This window comes from Caloenas nicobarica, chromosome 5, assembly GCF_036013445.1.
Source record: "Caloenas nicobarica isolate bCalNic1 chromosome 5, bCalNic1.hap1, whole genome shotgun sequence".
Taxonomy (NCBI): Eukaryota; Metazoa; Chordata; class Aves; order Columbiformes; family Columbidae; genus Caloenas; species Caloenas nicobarica.
Genome location: NC_088249.1, coordinates 60,506,974 through 60,522,968, shown reverse-complemented (window position 1 = coordinate 60,522,968; position 15,995 = coordinate 60,506,974). Strand labels below are relative to the sequence as shown.

General features: G+C 44.3%; 1 protein-coding gene and 1 long non-coding RNA gene across 2 annotated transcripts in view; one reads left to right on the top strand and one right to left on the bottom strand.

The window, feature by feature from the left end:
* Positions 1–1,934: 1,934 nt before the first annotated feature.
* Positions 1,935–4,575, bottom strand: LOC135988878 (uncharacterized). Its single transcript, XR_010606244.1, has 3 exons — positions 4,228–4,575; positions 2,731–2,857; positions 1,935–2,151 (listed from the first exon to the last, which is right to left on the bottom strand). It is a non-coding gene; the product is annotated as an uncharacterized LOC135988878 (long non-coding RNA).
* The window catches only part of QSER1 (glutamine and serine rich 1), a 46,498-nt gene continuing 34,316 nt past the window's right edge, over positions 3,814–15,995 (top strand). The window contains exon 1 of the mRNA XM_065635184.1: positions 3,814–4,325. Coding sequence (XP_065491256.1) covers positions 4,099–4,325 — 227 coding nt within the window. The 5' untranslated portion in view covers positions 3,814–4,098. The remainder of the gene's footprint in view (positions 4,326–15,995) is intronic.

Here is a 15,995-nt window from a genome sequence, read left to right as displayed (position 1 = left end):
CCATTAGCTTGATCCTGCATTTCATTTGGCATACAGTCACTTTAAATACAAAACTAGACCTCAAAAAGCACTATTGCCATTCGGCATTGTGTAACATTAAATTATTTAAAGAGAAAGAAGAAAATAGGAAAGTTTCCCTAAGGGGCAGAGTAGATTAGCTAACACAACTCTGCAACAGGGCTGGCTTGATTCTGGCTGAACTGGCCTATGGGCAGAGAAGCGTGTTACTGTCCACAGAAGTGGACAAGCACTCCTGGACTCTAGAGACTTCTATACTGAATATATCAGGAGCCAAATCAGCATCTCATAATGAAAAGTAAAAGTTCCCCCTCTTTCCCGTCATCTCCTTCCCTTCCCGGCCCAAGCCAGCACTCACGTGAGGCTGAGCAAGCCAACTCAGCTCAGTGATACTGCGGAAAAATTACCTCTGGCAAAAAAAGTAAATGTTCTCTTGCCAGTGGAGTGAATTTACCATTCACATTGTGGCCAGAGTGCATCACTAGGAGCAGGAGGGTGGTGTAGGGCGGGAAGAAAAGAGAGAAGAGCCTTCTTTGGGTGTCAGGGAGCTGCTGAGCAGCCCAGCCCAGCTGCCCCACCACACCTGTGGGCAGCAGCACATGCTGCAGCTTGGAAGATGACGAGATGATTCATTCCCATTAAAAAGTTTTACCTTAAGTACTTAAATCTGCCTCCCAACCATCACATGATGCTTTTAACTCTGTAAAGGATTTGTTATGTTGTTTTTCCAAGTGGAGATTGTTCATTTAAGGAAAGAAATAAGCAACTGCTCCAGGCTGGTGTGCTGCACAGATTGTGTTACAGTGCTGTAATTTAAAATTTTGCTCTTAAATGAAGTGAAAAATTGTATTAGCTTATGTTTCAGCAAAATATTTTTATTATATTAAATTATTGACTTGAGAGATAAGCACATACAAAATCATTACTGGCTCTAGGAACTCGGTTATGAACTACAGTTCAGAAGATGTTAAAGCCTGCCAAAGCCCAGCTCCTAAACAGCAAGTAATAGCTGCATTTGAAAGTAAAGCATTCCTTACTAACACAAGAATCAAAATATTTTCAATATTCAGAATAATGAACACATCTAATATGACTTCTAAATACACATCTTAATATGTACACTTTAATAAACACATTAAAATAACATGTAATTAACAGTATCACAGAATCATAGAATAGTTTGGGTTGGATGGGACCTTTAGAGATCTATCAAAGAATTTTTTCTATTATTGACCAATCTTTCAGAAATGCTGTTCACAAATAACATGGATACAAGGATACTGTAAAAGCACTTACTCTAAACAGACTATTTTGTTGTCTTAGAGAATGGTGTTACAAAATCTCTTTTGATTACAAAAAGATAAGATGCACAAACTCCAGGGTAGCTTTCCTAGACAGAGGATGGCAACAAGCAGCAGGGACCAGTTTAGTAAGAAAACTGCAGAAGTCTCACCAGCTGGCCTCAGGACAAGTAGATTTATCTCACAGGAAAAGCAAATTATTGGATAAACTGACTTTATCTGGTGGTTCTGGACATCAGCAATGAAGTTTTCAGTCTAGTCCACCTCTATTAAAACTACACAAAAGAAATAAAACTTAACAGCTGTCACAACTTCTGTTTCACTCAACTTCACTCTTTGATTACAAGAAAGAGGATATAGCCCAATAATGTTCAAGGAAACACCGTGTCTGTGGTATATCAACAAATTTGTGTATCTGTTTCCGTATCTGTATATCTGGATTGGTGCTTGTTGTTTGTGATTTCTCATGTAACATGATGTTATAGCCACATATTTAACAGTATTAGAACACCCCCACCTTGTCTTTAGAGGAATATCCTGTAATGCAAATACACCACATTATGGTACTCTCTAAAGTTCATGTTGCCATTACTTGAGAAAAATCAAACAGAACACTAGCAGTTTTACCATTTATTAACATCATTCCAAATTTGTGGCAAGAACCTCTAAGGTAGCTTCGCACCAACATGCTCACTCTAGATAAGCAAACAGAACAGTTAGGTGGAAAAAGCATTTTGTATCACTTAGGTCCATGTCCTGTCTTTCCCTCGGGCCCAGTCGAGAAAAATCATGCACTCCAAGCGTAATATTATAATGGAGACTAGCACAGATCCTGCAGGGAAATAAAAAACTGTAGGTCTTTCCCTGTTGGAAATGCTTCTTTCAATAGTATCAGTAGCTTAAGAGCTTCATCGTTAGCATAAAACTAGAGCTATTTTCTGTCACCAGGCCTCGTTCATATGTAAAACAGTAACCCTAGGGTTTCCCAGGGAAAGAAGGTCTCCCACCCCCCACATATTCTTTTCCAGCTGCAAGCAATACAGGTGCTAACTTATGCAAACCCAAGGAAAACTCACTCTGCTGGTTTCTGGCTTTGGTACACTTATTTTCCCTCCTCCCTTTGCCCTGGCCTCTGGGTGACTCCGCTCAGTCTCGTCACTGCTGCTGACTTTCACACTTCCCCTCCTGATCCAAGGGTGCATTTCTTCCTGCAGTTGACTTCACTGCTTTTTGAAAGCAGGTATGAGAAAAGCTGAATCCCAGCTGTTCCTCCCAAAGACTCTTACCTTCCTGCTTTCGTATGTAATATTGACCACTCTTTTTTTTTTTTTTAATTTCACTACAAAATTCATTTCGCTCTGTGGTCCAATATTGCCTGGAGTACTACAAACCGAATCTTCAAAAGACTTACTCATTAGCATACACCTTCCTCTTCCGAGCAATGCCTTCAGGTGCAGCCGCTCTTTTCAAGTGCATATTGCTCACCTTTACCTCTGAGGCACACTCCTCCTGCTCATCCTGGCCTGGGCACCTCCAACCTGAAGGGAAAACAAGTCACCACGGTTCACCCACCGTCCCACTGAGACCCCTTTGCTCCCACCCATTCTGCACAGCTGGCGCCTATTTCTCTTGTTTTAACAAGCACACAAAGATTTTACACCAGGTGGCTTACACTGCTCTGGATACTTAAATATTCCTGCTGTTTGACTTTTCAGACTCCGGGTCTGTAATGACTTATTGATGGAGAATGCTAAAGCCTTTTGGAAAGCTATATTTGGAGTCTTTCAGCTTGTAAAAAAGAAAAAAAAAAAGCTAGGTAAAGCATTGTGGCTTCATATTATTCAAACTTTAAAGCATCCTCAGAGCCACGACCAACGTAAACCGCACCGGCACGCAGGAGCTTGAAGCGGCAAAGCAACGGCCCTGGGCTGCCCTGAGGGGAAACAGGGCAACCAGCCCAGTAACACCCAGCGCCCATCACCGTTTATTTTATTTTATCTCCCCCCTCAGTTTAGTTTTTCTGTGAGGAAGGCGGCCGGTCGGCTCACGGCACGGCGGGGGGAGGCGGGCGGGAGCGGCGTCACCGCGCGGACACCTCCCCCGCGGCGGGGCAGGCCGGGAGAGCCGCCCTACAAATCGCTTTACAAAGCGCTCCCCGTGAGGCAACCGGCCGCCTCGGGGCGCGGCGCCCATCGGCCTCCATCTTGTCGGCGGCGGCCGCCCCGGAGGCCGCTGCCCGCCGCTGACGCCGCTTCCCCTCAGCGGGAACAAGATGGCCCCGCCCCGGCCCCTCCAACAAAGCGCCAGCGCTTCACTTGACGCGGCCCCGCCGAGCAACCGGCCTTTCCCCCGCCTCGCTGCCCGGGCCTGGCCGTCCCCGCCTTCAGCCCCCCCCCCCCGCCCCGGTGGCGGCTACCGCCCCCCGCCAGCCGCCGCCACCCGTTCCCAAGTCACAGACCTCCTCCTCCTTCTCCTCCCCCCGCTGGCGCTGCTGGCGGCGGCCCCCTCCGCCGCGGCCTCCCTGCCCCCCGGCCACGGAGCCGGAGCCCGTGAGCCCCAGTGCGCGCTGGCGGGGGAGGTGCATCTTGGGAAAGAGCAGCCCGACATGGGGCTCTGCTTGGCCGCCGCGCAGCCCCCGCCGCCGCCCGCAGCTCCCCTCAGCCGCCCGCCCGCCGCCGCCCGCGGCTGAGCGGGAGGGGAGCGGAGGCAGGGCAGGGGGGGCCGGGACGCGGCGGCCCGGCCCGCGCCGGGGAGGGGGCCGCGGCGCTGCCCGCCCCGCATGAGGCAGGGGGGGGCCGCTCCCACCCGCCCCGACCGGTCCCCGCCGCCGCCGCCCAGCGCGCAGGGCCCCAGCGGAGCCCCCGCCGCCCCGGCCCCGCGCCCTGCCCCGATGATGGACAGGAACTACCCGACGACCCCCAGCTTCGCCGACCCCCTGGCCCCGGCCGCCGCGCAGCCCGCCGCCTCCTGGGCCTACGAGCGAGGCGCCGGCAGCCTCAAGCCCAGGTGAGGAGGGTCCGTCGGGGGGCTGCGGCAGGAAAGGCTGGGGTCTGGGCCGGGGCCTGGCCCGTGGGCGGCCGAGGGCGCCCCTGGGCGAGGTGACCGAGGGGCCCCCTCCCTCCGGCGGGGCACGGCTGGGCGGCGGGGGGCGTCATCCGAGCGGGGCCCAGCGGCGCGGAGCGCTGGGTGAGGCCGGTCGGGCCGCGGGGCGGACGGGAGCGGGCGGACGGGCCGCGTCCCGCCGGGCCTCCGCGTCTCGAGGGGGCACGGCCGCCGAGCCGGGCGGGCGGGGAGCGGCTGCCGGCAGCTCCTCGCCGTCCCCGGCGGCCCTCGGCGGGACGGGCGTGCGGTCTCCCCGCGCAGGGCGCGCCGCCGCCGCTGCTCTCCGCCCCGGAGGCTCGCGTTGGGCTGCGGCGCGGGTTCAAGAGTTCACGCGTCCCTGCCCGGCTCCGGGGCGGGGGGGCAGCGGGGCCGCGGGCACCGGCGCTGTCCGCCGGAACAAAGCTGCGTCCCGCCGGCCGGGCCCTGGCACGCCGGGACACCTCACCCTGCGCCGGCAGACGGCGGCCCCGGGCCCGCGGTGGCGGCCCGCGCCGCGCCAGCATCCCCCTGCGCCCTTTATTTATAACTCCGTTGTTTTTCGCCCTGCTGAGGCTGGTTGTTAATCTCTTTCCTCCAAAGCGCTGCTCTCGGGCGTGCCGAGCCTCATCTCAAGTAGTCTGGAGCGACTGAGTCCCACCGAGAGTTCTGTAAAGTTCCGGGAAGTGCGGGAAAAGATACGGGATATCTTATTGGCCTCGGACTGCTTTTTGGTTGTCTAACTCTGCCAACTAAAAGGAGTGTTTTCTAGGTGATGAGTTTTGTTATCGCCGCCTGCCTTTTATGTTTCTAGCTTGATGTATCTGCACTTCCAGTCTCTGCAACGTTTAGAGGTAAAAGATAGTCTGAGGCTAAAAATATACCGTCAAAATAGGTGCACCTATAGATGACTTTGCATTCGGTCCTGAAAGTGGTCAGGCGTGTATTCTGATCTGTCTGATAAGATTAATAGAAGATTATCAAGTCAGGACTGTTGCAATCATCTAGTCTGACCTCTTCACAACACAAGCCGTGGGACTTTTTTTTTTTTTTCAATCTGTGTTTGAAACTAGAGGTTACGTTTTAGAAGGTGCTGTTAAAGATTTCCAATGAGGCAAAATTCAGCATAATCTTGTTAAAGTATATGAGTGGCTGATTTGTATTTTATTTCTTATTCTTGGTCTGTAGAGGGCTGCCTTTAGTTTCTAGCCACTGAATCTTGTTATAGCCTCATCATCACTGAAAACCCCATTGTAAGTCATGTTTTCCAAGTATGAATTCTTAGGGAATTTGATTGATTCATTGGTTTATGTTATTTTTATTAAGAAAAATAAGTCATCTTTTGAAGTTTATTACCAGGCTTTCTTTTTTTATCTTTTTTTTTCTTGTTTCTCTCTTTTTTTTCCCCCACTTGTTCAGTTTTTCTGTCCGTTTTCTGCTGGATCCCCTCCAATTTATTATCACCCTTCCTGAATTGTGGACATTGCATTTTAGAAGCAATTAAGTCAATGTTAAGTAACAAGATAATAGGACCTCCCTTGGGTGTGAGGCTCTGGATTCCTTGTTTTACAGAGAATTCCAAGGATGGTTTGTTATTTTGGCCAAAACCTTGCCCCATGAAGCTGGGTTCTCCAGGGAGTTGCCTACATGGCAAAGTAGGGTCTGCTACTGCTTTTTCTAATCTGTGTTCCTAATTGTTGAACTACTTCTAGTCGCGTTGCTGTGTTGGTTTCAGTGGAAGTCAGTGACATGTTCTTTCTGTATTGCTTTGCCAATTCTCATCTGTTGAGGATCATGCCATCTATTCCATGAGGAAGGTTTGGATTTTCCAGCTCATTTAAAAATATGTAGTGCAGGAGCAAGAGTGAGTCCCTCTGGGATCTTAGAAGAAACACAACTGCTTGATGATTATTTTCTTTATTAAAAAAAATATCCTGGTTTCAAAAGTTTATTTTTTAATAGCTGCTGTATTAAAGAAATGATATATATTTTGGCAATTCCTTAGTTGAAATGGCATTGAGAACAGTCCCAAGACAAGTACTGTGCAGAAGCTCGTTGGATCAGTGCCTGCTACCTTTACTAACCAAATTGTTATTCAAAAAAATCAAATTAGTATTACTGAGTCTATTGTTGATGTGACAATATTTATGCTATACTTTAGGAAGCAATGTCAAGAAGATCTTGCTTTCAGTTCTTAAAAGTTTCGTCTGGAGGCTGTGTAGATGGTGATGAATGATACATTTTAAGTGTGTTGACTGAAATGTTTTAACTTTTTTTTTTTAACTGCAGCAAGGACTGGGGAAATACTATGAATCATAATACTGTGCTTGAAGTTCTCCCAGTTCTTAGAGTTCGCATCATTTTAGTAAGAATTAAAATATCATGCCTTCAGCAAGATTTGAAGATTTGAACTATGTTGGACACGATGTTAAATACCGTCTGGGCTTGCATAGATGTTTCTGGTTCCTCTGTCACTGATAACATTTGTCTTTGTATGGATGGAGCCAGTTTTTGGGGAACTGGGATGTAAGAGTCGTGCTTACCATTGCCAAGGCTCGCACCAGCTGGCAGCAAATCATGAAGGTATAGATGTGTTGTAAGGGAATATGCTGTTGGTGTTCCCGCCTTGTGTTACAGATCACTTCACATTTTTCAGAATTATGTTTTTGATTGTGGTTGACAGGTAGTCATCTAAACAGCTGAAGCTGCGTTAGCCTGATGTTAAATTAAAAAAATGTGTGTCACATTTATCTGGTACTTGCTTGAAAAGAATTCAGCCTTTAGGTGATATGGATAACAATATTTCATTCAGATTTCATTTCATATTTATGCTGTTGCAAGCTGTGTCGTGGCAGGCTATGTTCCCTTTGTGCAGAGAGCTATGTTCACAGTCTCAGTTCATCAAAATGATTTCTCCTCCCTACAAGCATTGCTCCTGTCTTCCTGCCCTTAACTTCAGCCATCTGGTTTTTATCCTGCTCCTTATTTCTTGCAGGCACTGTTTTGTCTGTGCAGTGGCACTATTCCTATCAACCGAAAGGAAATGTGTGGTGAAGTATTATAAGGACATTGCTACCAGACCTGGTGTGATGTAACTTTTCCCATGGAATAGGAGAAGATAGTGGAGCGGGGATGGGAGCTGATGGAAATCACTGGAATCGCTGCGTTAGCTGAGCAGAGGTTGCTCCTGCTGGAGAGTGTGCTGGGACAGTGCAGCCACCACAGCCCGGTAGCAGGGGACCAAAGGGGGTGCCCCTGTCCTCGCATTCCCTCTTACATAGCCTGTCAGCATCTTGAAGGAATTTCTGATGGTTCTACAGGCAAACTGCCACTTCTGACCTTTTTCTGTAGCTCTTAGAAACCCTTACTTCTGTGCCGAAACTGTGTTTTTGTTGCCCAGTCTAAAGCTAGTCCTGTATTGAATAGCAGATACTTAGGACATACTTGTTCCTTCCTCGAGTAAAACAGTCTTCAGAAAACAGGCGAATGTGTGACAGTTTGAGAGACTGTTGTAATTGCTTGGAAAGGGAAATGGAGATGGGTGGTAACGGATGAGGTTTCTGGTTGAATATACGTCTGACTTGGGGGTACTTCTAGAGTTTCATTCAGAGAAGGATTTTCGCTAGTGGAGGCATCTCACTGTTCGTGTTCGGTTTTTACCACAGCTCTAAGACTCAAATCTTCTGCTATATGTGGTTGATCATCAGTCACAATTATTTTGTTGTTGTCTTAAATTTCATGGCGACTGTCACGGTCTCTGATGTTTGTTTATGCCTAGTGGTCTTTGTCCATCTCTGCCCTACCTAAGCGTGTGGGGTTTTATATCATTTAATTCAAGATCGTTCTTTACAATAGATAACACTGACATTTGGTTAGTGCGGCCTATATTTATAGCGGCTAATCTAACATAATGAGTTAGTTACAGTGATAGTTCATATGCAAAGTTACATAAGTGGGAGACTCACACTTTTATGATAAAGTTATGATAATTTTTTAACTTGTATTTTTACATAGCTGTCAAACTAGTGCTTGTTGTAATAACTGTGATAATTGATTTAGTTAAGGCTCAATTTTAAGTTCTAACAGATTTTTGCATAGCTATTTGAAACTCTAAAAGTGCAGGTAATGTGTTTTAGAAAAACATAGAATGTTTTCTTTCATCAAATGAAATTGTTCTGAGAGGTAAAAATAGTATTTGCTGTTAAGCACGTTTCATACAAAAAGTTCCCTGTGGTGTATTATTTCAAATGTTGAAAGGTAAAGCTCATAAGCTGTGAATATATTCAGAACATTTGCTATTAAAGAAAAGGCACAGAAGGATTAAATAAATTTTATAAACATATAAAAAGGTAGGTCATTGTATACCATGACAGAAAGCTTGGTAAGACTTTAGCGTGCATAAATGTTTTAGATTTAAATAACACACTGGTACTCTACGGTGTAGCACAGATACCTTACAGGGACTTGCTAGCTTTTGTCAGGTTTTTTTTTTTAATATACTTTCTTGTTTTAAACTGTATTCAGTACACACTGAAATAACAGCTGTGGCAAGATGAAGGATTGAGCAGAGATGCTGAACGCGTTCTTGGTGCATGTCCCTCAGCTCTGCACAGATGCAGGTGTGTGGTCATCTTGTACCATCTTTGCCAAAGTTTCGAAATGAGCCAAATAGGCTTGTTTGCGATTATATGCCGCATGCCTGTCTCAGATTTAATGCTGACTTTACGCAAAGCGTTTTAAGCATTGTATGTCACTTTGTTGCAGGAGAAATGGTGACGTAGCGCAGCATGCAGGAGGAACGAGTTGAAACTCCATCAGAGGGTGCAGTGACGTGAGTTAGCTACTCAAAGGGGCTCCCCTACTCCTGCCTGGCCTTGGCACTGGTGTTTGTGCAACTGCACGGGGAGCTGAGCTCTTTTGTTGATCTGTGAGAGAACTAACCTGATGGAGAAGGTGAACAGCTTTCTCCTGAGCTGGAGAGCTGTGCTGCTGTACCTGTGCTGTCACACAGGAATCCGGAGGTGGCACCAGGGGACGAGTGGGGAGCAGCGCTGTAAGGGGTGACCCACGGGGACTCTGCCCTGTGCTCCTGGATGGCTTTTGGATGGGCTCAGCCTTGCACTTCAATGAGTGTCCCACCCAGATCCTACTGCCTGCTTCCCTACCAGGAGCACAAGTGAGTGTCCCTGTTCGCTGAGCGCTTGACCTCTCTTGACATCACCTAGAATGTTATTTTACATGTGAGCCCTTTCCCATGGAGCCAGCAACTTCAACACAGGTTACTGAATATGTTGTTCTGAAAGAAAGGGATTTTATATTCTTCCACCTTTGCAGAAAGTCTTTCAGTCCCATATGTGTATTTTACCTTTCATCCTGTTAACTTTAATTGTAGGCGTTTACTTTATACCACCAGAGAACAACCTTTCTCCTTTGTTTCTTCTGTACTCTTGCCCACCTTTTATGTTTTCTTGGAGATGCTGTTGATTCTGGCAGGATTCTGTCATAGGAAGGAGGTTGTTTTTAGAAAAATCTTTGTTCCCGTCAGCAAAAAAGCACCTCTGACCGGATTATCTTAATTCTAAGCAATACAAGAGCCTCTTATAGAGTGGTGGGTGTATTTTCCTTGGAATTTTTTATTTCTTCTGTTTAGTCAAAGCCTTCACAACTTTGCATGTCAAAAAGTTGTTTTGTATGATGAGTGCCTATTCCATACATTTAAAAAACAAACAAAGAAAACTAAAACCAAAACAAAAACCATTTGAAAGGCAGCACATTAATAGTTTCACTTCAGACCTTCCTTAGCAGCCTTAAGTGTGACAAAAATAACTCTGAGCAGGGTGCAGGGTTCAACCTTTCCAGCGTAGTGCTTCTTGCTGTACCACACAAGTGACAGAGGAAGGAAAATTCTTTGAATTTTTGAGCAAGGAGAAATAATGTGCTCAGAGAGGACAGAGCTCTCAGTTATTAAGTACTGGAATTACTTATCTCACTGGGCAGATTTCATAGTTTCTGGTTTTACTTCTGCTACTCTTTGCCACCTCTTCTCACGTGGCTTCCTTGTTTTATTGCTCTGACCGGACTGTTGGGGATGAATGGACATTTAAAGCATCCTCAGAACCTCTCTGACCGTGGGTTACAATAAACAGAGCAAGGAGCTTTTATTCCTGAATCCCTGCACGCTGGGAGTTCCTTATTCCTGAACAGCTCAGCAAGAACCTCTGTATGTTCAGACAAGCTTTTATTTGCCTGCATTGCCTTTTCTTGTTTTTCATCTTCCTTCTACATACCTTCCTCTTGCTTGCTTAGGAGTTGTGTAAGTGTAACGAATTACACTCAGCAGGAATAGGCACCCTTAGGCATCCTTATCTTAGAGTCATAGTATTTACATAGGAGGATACTAAGGAACATTTATTCCTTAATAATCCTTATATGAATAGTACTTGGGGCTGTCAAACATCTAGATTTCATTGGAGATAGCCCTCTTTTTCACCTGGCAGCGTTGTGTTAGAATTTGAGAGCTCTGGCCCTTCAACCAGTGTTTCCAGATGTCTGGCAACTTGTTCTGAAAGCTTTTGGACACCAAGAGCACGCCAGACAAGGGACCGCTGCTCCTGAGCTGTGTGTCTGCAATCGGGCCAGTGTTTTGTGGTGAGACGGGTTGTACCAGCGCGTGCTGCACGATCAGTGTTGCACTTCTTTTCTGACCAGGAAATCCCTTTCAGAAACACGGCGACTTCGTGTTTCACACCACATCCTGTTTACTCTCTCTCTTCTTCGTGTCAAAAATTCCAGTGCTAGACAGCGAATAATCCTTCAATTCCTATGTTCCTCCTCTTTCATTAATCTCTACTGAGCCTGCCAAGGATAACATTTCTATTATAATAGGTTTTTCTCGATTGTGAACATTTGCTATGCAAAGAGTGATGCTGGACAGCTGATTCCTTCAGACTCAGCAGCAGCCATTTGTTAACTACCTTGAGTTAGTGCTGAACTGGTGACCTGGAGGTTACTGATGCTCAGCACTACTGAAGAGAGATGGGATTTTCTTCTATTTGCCTCCAAAAAACTTGGTTTTGTTATTCTCTTTAAAAGGGAATACAGGTTTTTCACTATTTAAAAGAATTTTTTTGGTTTGTGTGCGTGCGTGTACTGTTTTGATCTCTGTTAATACTTGTTTTTGTTTAGACATCTGCCTAAATGTCAGGAAATCTCGAATCAATACCTGGGGCATATTTAAGGAATTTGTTTTATATAGTGAAGTTTTTTTACATCTTAAAATAATAAATGCCGTGTAGTTGTAACTATTTTTCTACAGTTTTGAAGAGTGCATGTTTTCCAGTTGAAACATTCACAAGCATCTGGGTTCGTATGGTATTTTCAGCTAAATAGTAACTGCTGACAATGTGGTAGCCACATTTCTGACCTCTTCGCAAGGTTAGAAATGTAAATTCAAATCTGTTTTAGGATGAAAGGAACACAGATGAAGATGTGTAAGAGCTAAATTAAAGGACTATGGTAATTTTCCTTATTGAAGTAGGTAGTAACACCCCGTGACGTTTCCTGTAGCGTAAAGGACTCTTGCTGCTACGTTTTACAATGAATTGTGTGTTGTTCATGTGTTATATCTTTCCTGACACATCTCCTAAACTGGGATAGAAGCGGCATTGGTCATAGATAGCAGTGGCTCGTGATTGAATCTAAAGGAGCTTGTGTGAGCTCCCTGGCCCTTGGAGTGTGTTTTGGGAGGGGGCAAACGCTGTCCCGGATGTGTAGACATGCTGGAAGACTTAGAGAATGTTTAATGGCCTTGGATTGTAGGCTGTTCCGATGACCAAGGGTGGTAAGGTTCGTGGTCTCAGGTGTAGGCAGTGAGTAGACACCTCGATTCTGTGCCAGTCCTGCGGCTGTGAAGCCTTTGATCTTCACAGCAGTTCAGTGTGTTGCGTACTGAGCTCTTAGAAATCTTGAGTTTGTGAAACCTTCCTTATTTCATTACTGAGTGTTTGAAACTCGGTTGCGGGGCCTGATCCCTTTTGTAAATCTGAGCGGGTTAGTTGTTGTGCCTTAGTTTCCTAGATGGAAGGAGAAGATGTTTAGTGGGTTATGGAACCGTAAAAACAAAAAAAGGTGTTGCCTAAGGTGTCTCTGTCAGTCAGTAGGACACATATATTTGCACCTCTTCCCTCTCTTGTGATGCATATCTCAACTTCAGCATCGTCTTTTCCATATAGTTGGAAAATAAAAGGCTTATTAAGAAATGGGATATCAAGCATTCCTGTAGTATCCCGAGAGTAATACTCAAGCTTGCCACAAAATATGGCACTGTAATAGCTGTGGGAGGATAAGGGTTGAGAAGCATTTCGATGGCTGATATGAATTGTATTTTTAATAAGGCACTGATGTGGCTATGCCGTATCTTGAGATAATGCTCTGCTGATTTTTGTGTTTTGAAATAAAATTTTATTAAAAATAATGAAATCCTTTTGTCTGTATCTCAGCCAGCCATAATAGAGGATTATGCTGTGTGCTCAACCATTAATGCCGTGATGAGCTTGAGAAGATTTTTCAAATATCTCTGAGTCGGCTTTTGACAACGGAATAGCATCACGTAACGGAGAAAAAGTGCTAGATTTCCATTACTGGTTGTTACAAAAATCTTTGAAATTGTGAGTAAAGCTCTGTAGGAGATAAGTACTAATTAGAAAAATCACAGCTATTATCTCCATGCTGGGTAAATAGAACATTCTTTCATAGAGAATAGGGTAAATAAATGTAGTGAGAAAATAATCCGGTGCCTCAAAAGGTGAGAAAAGAAGATTGCAGTTCTTTCCATGGTGTAAGGTACACAGACCATAATGGGGATCTTGTTTTTCTGCAGGGAGCAGTGGAGTAGAAACTGTCAGGGAAGATGTGTGAACCCCCAAAACGTTGCTTGACAAACAAATGGCTTAAAATTATTTCTGACACTAACACAAACTAGGTGCTGAATGTGGACATATCAGTGCCTGTTTAGATGTGGGAGGCAACAACACTAAGTTAATGAGGACATCAAGGTTAGGCTTCAGTGTTCAGAGCAGGAACACTGAAAGCTTCTCACCAGGCCTTGAAATCTGAGAAAGTGTACCAGGAGCTCAAAAATGGCATTATTAGAGAATAATTAGGCAGGCCGTAGCCCCGTTACAGTAGAAAAGGTGGGGGTGAGGCAGGGAAGGGGTAAGCTGTAAAGAGCTTTTTAACTAGTACGGCACTGTATGGTCAGTTATATTAGCAACATTCAGATCTAAACATGGTTTGCGTTTTTTCCATTCTTTGCTGTAACCGATTTCAATGAATTCCTTGACAATTCTTTGCAGGACACAGAGGAGTTTCCAACAGAAACCAGTCTGGGTGTTGCCAGCCCCCCCAGCCCTGTGGGGCGACGGCTGGAGGGACAGTGGTGGCCGTGGCCTGGACATCAGCCCTGGGTGCTCCCCTGGCTTCTGGGTCCTGCTGTGGAGTTTCTCATTAAAGGAGTTAGAAGTAGTTCATATTTAGAATTTTAATTCTAAACTTAAAATACCTTCGCCATTTTTTGCCTTTCATAGTGTATCTGATTTTTGTAAGCTGCAGAATTTCTTTTAGAAGTGGTAACGCTATTTGCAAAGTAAAAAAAAAAGAAAAAAAAGAAAAAGACATTTTGTTAAATGTACTGCATTTCAACTGTAGATAACCTCAGCAAAAAGATAATTTACATTGTATACCTTAAATAATGACATGAGGCAGTTTGTCCAATCCTTCCGTAGTAACTGAAGTTGAAGTTTCTAAGTAGCTCATTTCTACCTGAATATCAGTTTTCATGTACATAGTTTTGAGGCATAGTTTGTGATTTTTATGAAAACAGAATTATAATTGTCTTTGTTATTAAGAACTCCACAGGTTACTTAATCAGACAAGCCAGCACTTGCTCTCAGGTATTGAAGTACCAGTAAGACTGTTTTGGCTTTCCTGAAGTGGTTTTGGGTTGTTTATTTTGAAAAGAATCAGGCATAAAGACTTCAGACATGTAAACATGGGAATAAAAGGGAGATGGACCTTTTTTGCCATAAAATCTTTTCTCTTAAGATACAACATGTATTCAGGTAAAGACTCGCGGGAACAGCATGAACCTTTGCTCACTCAGGCAGTTCCCCGCGTGTTGTTTTCTCCCTCAAGATCTATTTCTTAGAAGTTCCTATTCAGCTCCTAGAAAGCGAGGAAGTACTGAGGGTTTCCTCTCACAAGTACCTTGGGACCGTCTTTGCTCCAGGTCATTTCTTCTGGTCTCAGCCATGATTTGGTGGCTCTGCCTATGAATCGAAGTGGGAAATTAACATTATAACTTCATCTTTAATGAAAGAGTGAAGGGTGAATGCCTTTAGTATGTTACAATTTGATGTATTCTACCTTGAATATGTAGTCTGTTTTAATTATGTTAGAAGACAAGAATGTGACATAAGCAACAGACAGTTGAGATTGTTGATAAAATACTACTCTTCTGTGCTTTACTGAAATACCATAGTACTGGAGTCTGATTCTGTATTTTCCATCTCCCTAAAAGTCATCTTCTATCTTGAAGAAAAATATTATTAGATAGTTAATAGTCCTTTAAAATATTGACATTTTTTGTGTGATAGCTCAAAAACAATCCAGGCAAATGCTGAAGATGTATGCTGTTCCCAAAAGAATGCTCTACGTACTTTTAAAGACATATTAACTTCAGCAATGCTTTTCTTCTAATTTCTCAGTGGTGGACTTAATTTTTCAAATAGCAGATTATTTTTTCTTTTTTTCTTGTGGATACCATAACTGTTCTAGACTGTTAAATATTCTGTTTGTGCAAATGTCTGTTGAATCTTCAAATATTGAGGATTGTCTTGTCTTGTATTCTCTAATGAGAGGATCAGGAGAATTAGATACGGGGGAGTGGGCTGGTTTCCAGTTTTTCCTGAATCTGTCAACGTTTGCAAGCTTTGAACTAACTTTGTTCTGGCAGTGTCGTCTTTTGGGCTTTTTTTCCCCCCAGTATGTCTGAGGCTAGGAAATAACAGATGAACAATCACATTTTTACATTTCCAAATAAATACTTGGCACTGCAATGAGTCTCTGGGCTGAGCAGGAGTTTGTTTTCCTTTGTTTTCCATCGGAATTAATTTCTGAAGCATCTTGTGTTGTCTTTATGGGTTTGCTCTTAAACTTCTGGAAGTGTGTTGTCCTGTCTATTGGACAGGAGTGATTTGATGTTATTAGCAGTATTAAACTCATTTAAATAGCAACTTTCTAGGTAAATCCCTTCATCCTTTCTGATTCTTTCTTAGAGTCATTGCTTTTTTTTTAAATACAAGATCAAACCTATTTTTTGATTAAATATACCTACCTGTAACATTGCTTTAAAATTATTTTTGTGAGCCTTCAGATAAACCCTAGACACTGAATTACATTCCATTTAGACTGTAGCAAACGGTGGTGAAGTAGGTCTGTGTTAGAATGGGCCGAAAAGGCCACGTACCCTCCGTTTCATCTGTATTAAATTGAAGTGATTTTCCAAGTAGTACTCCTACAGTCTGTCTCCGTGGGACGCTG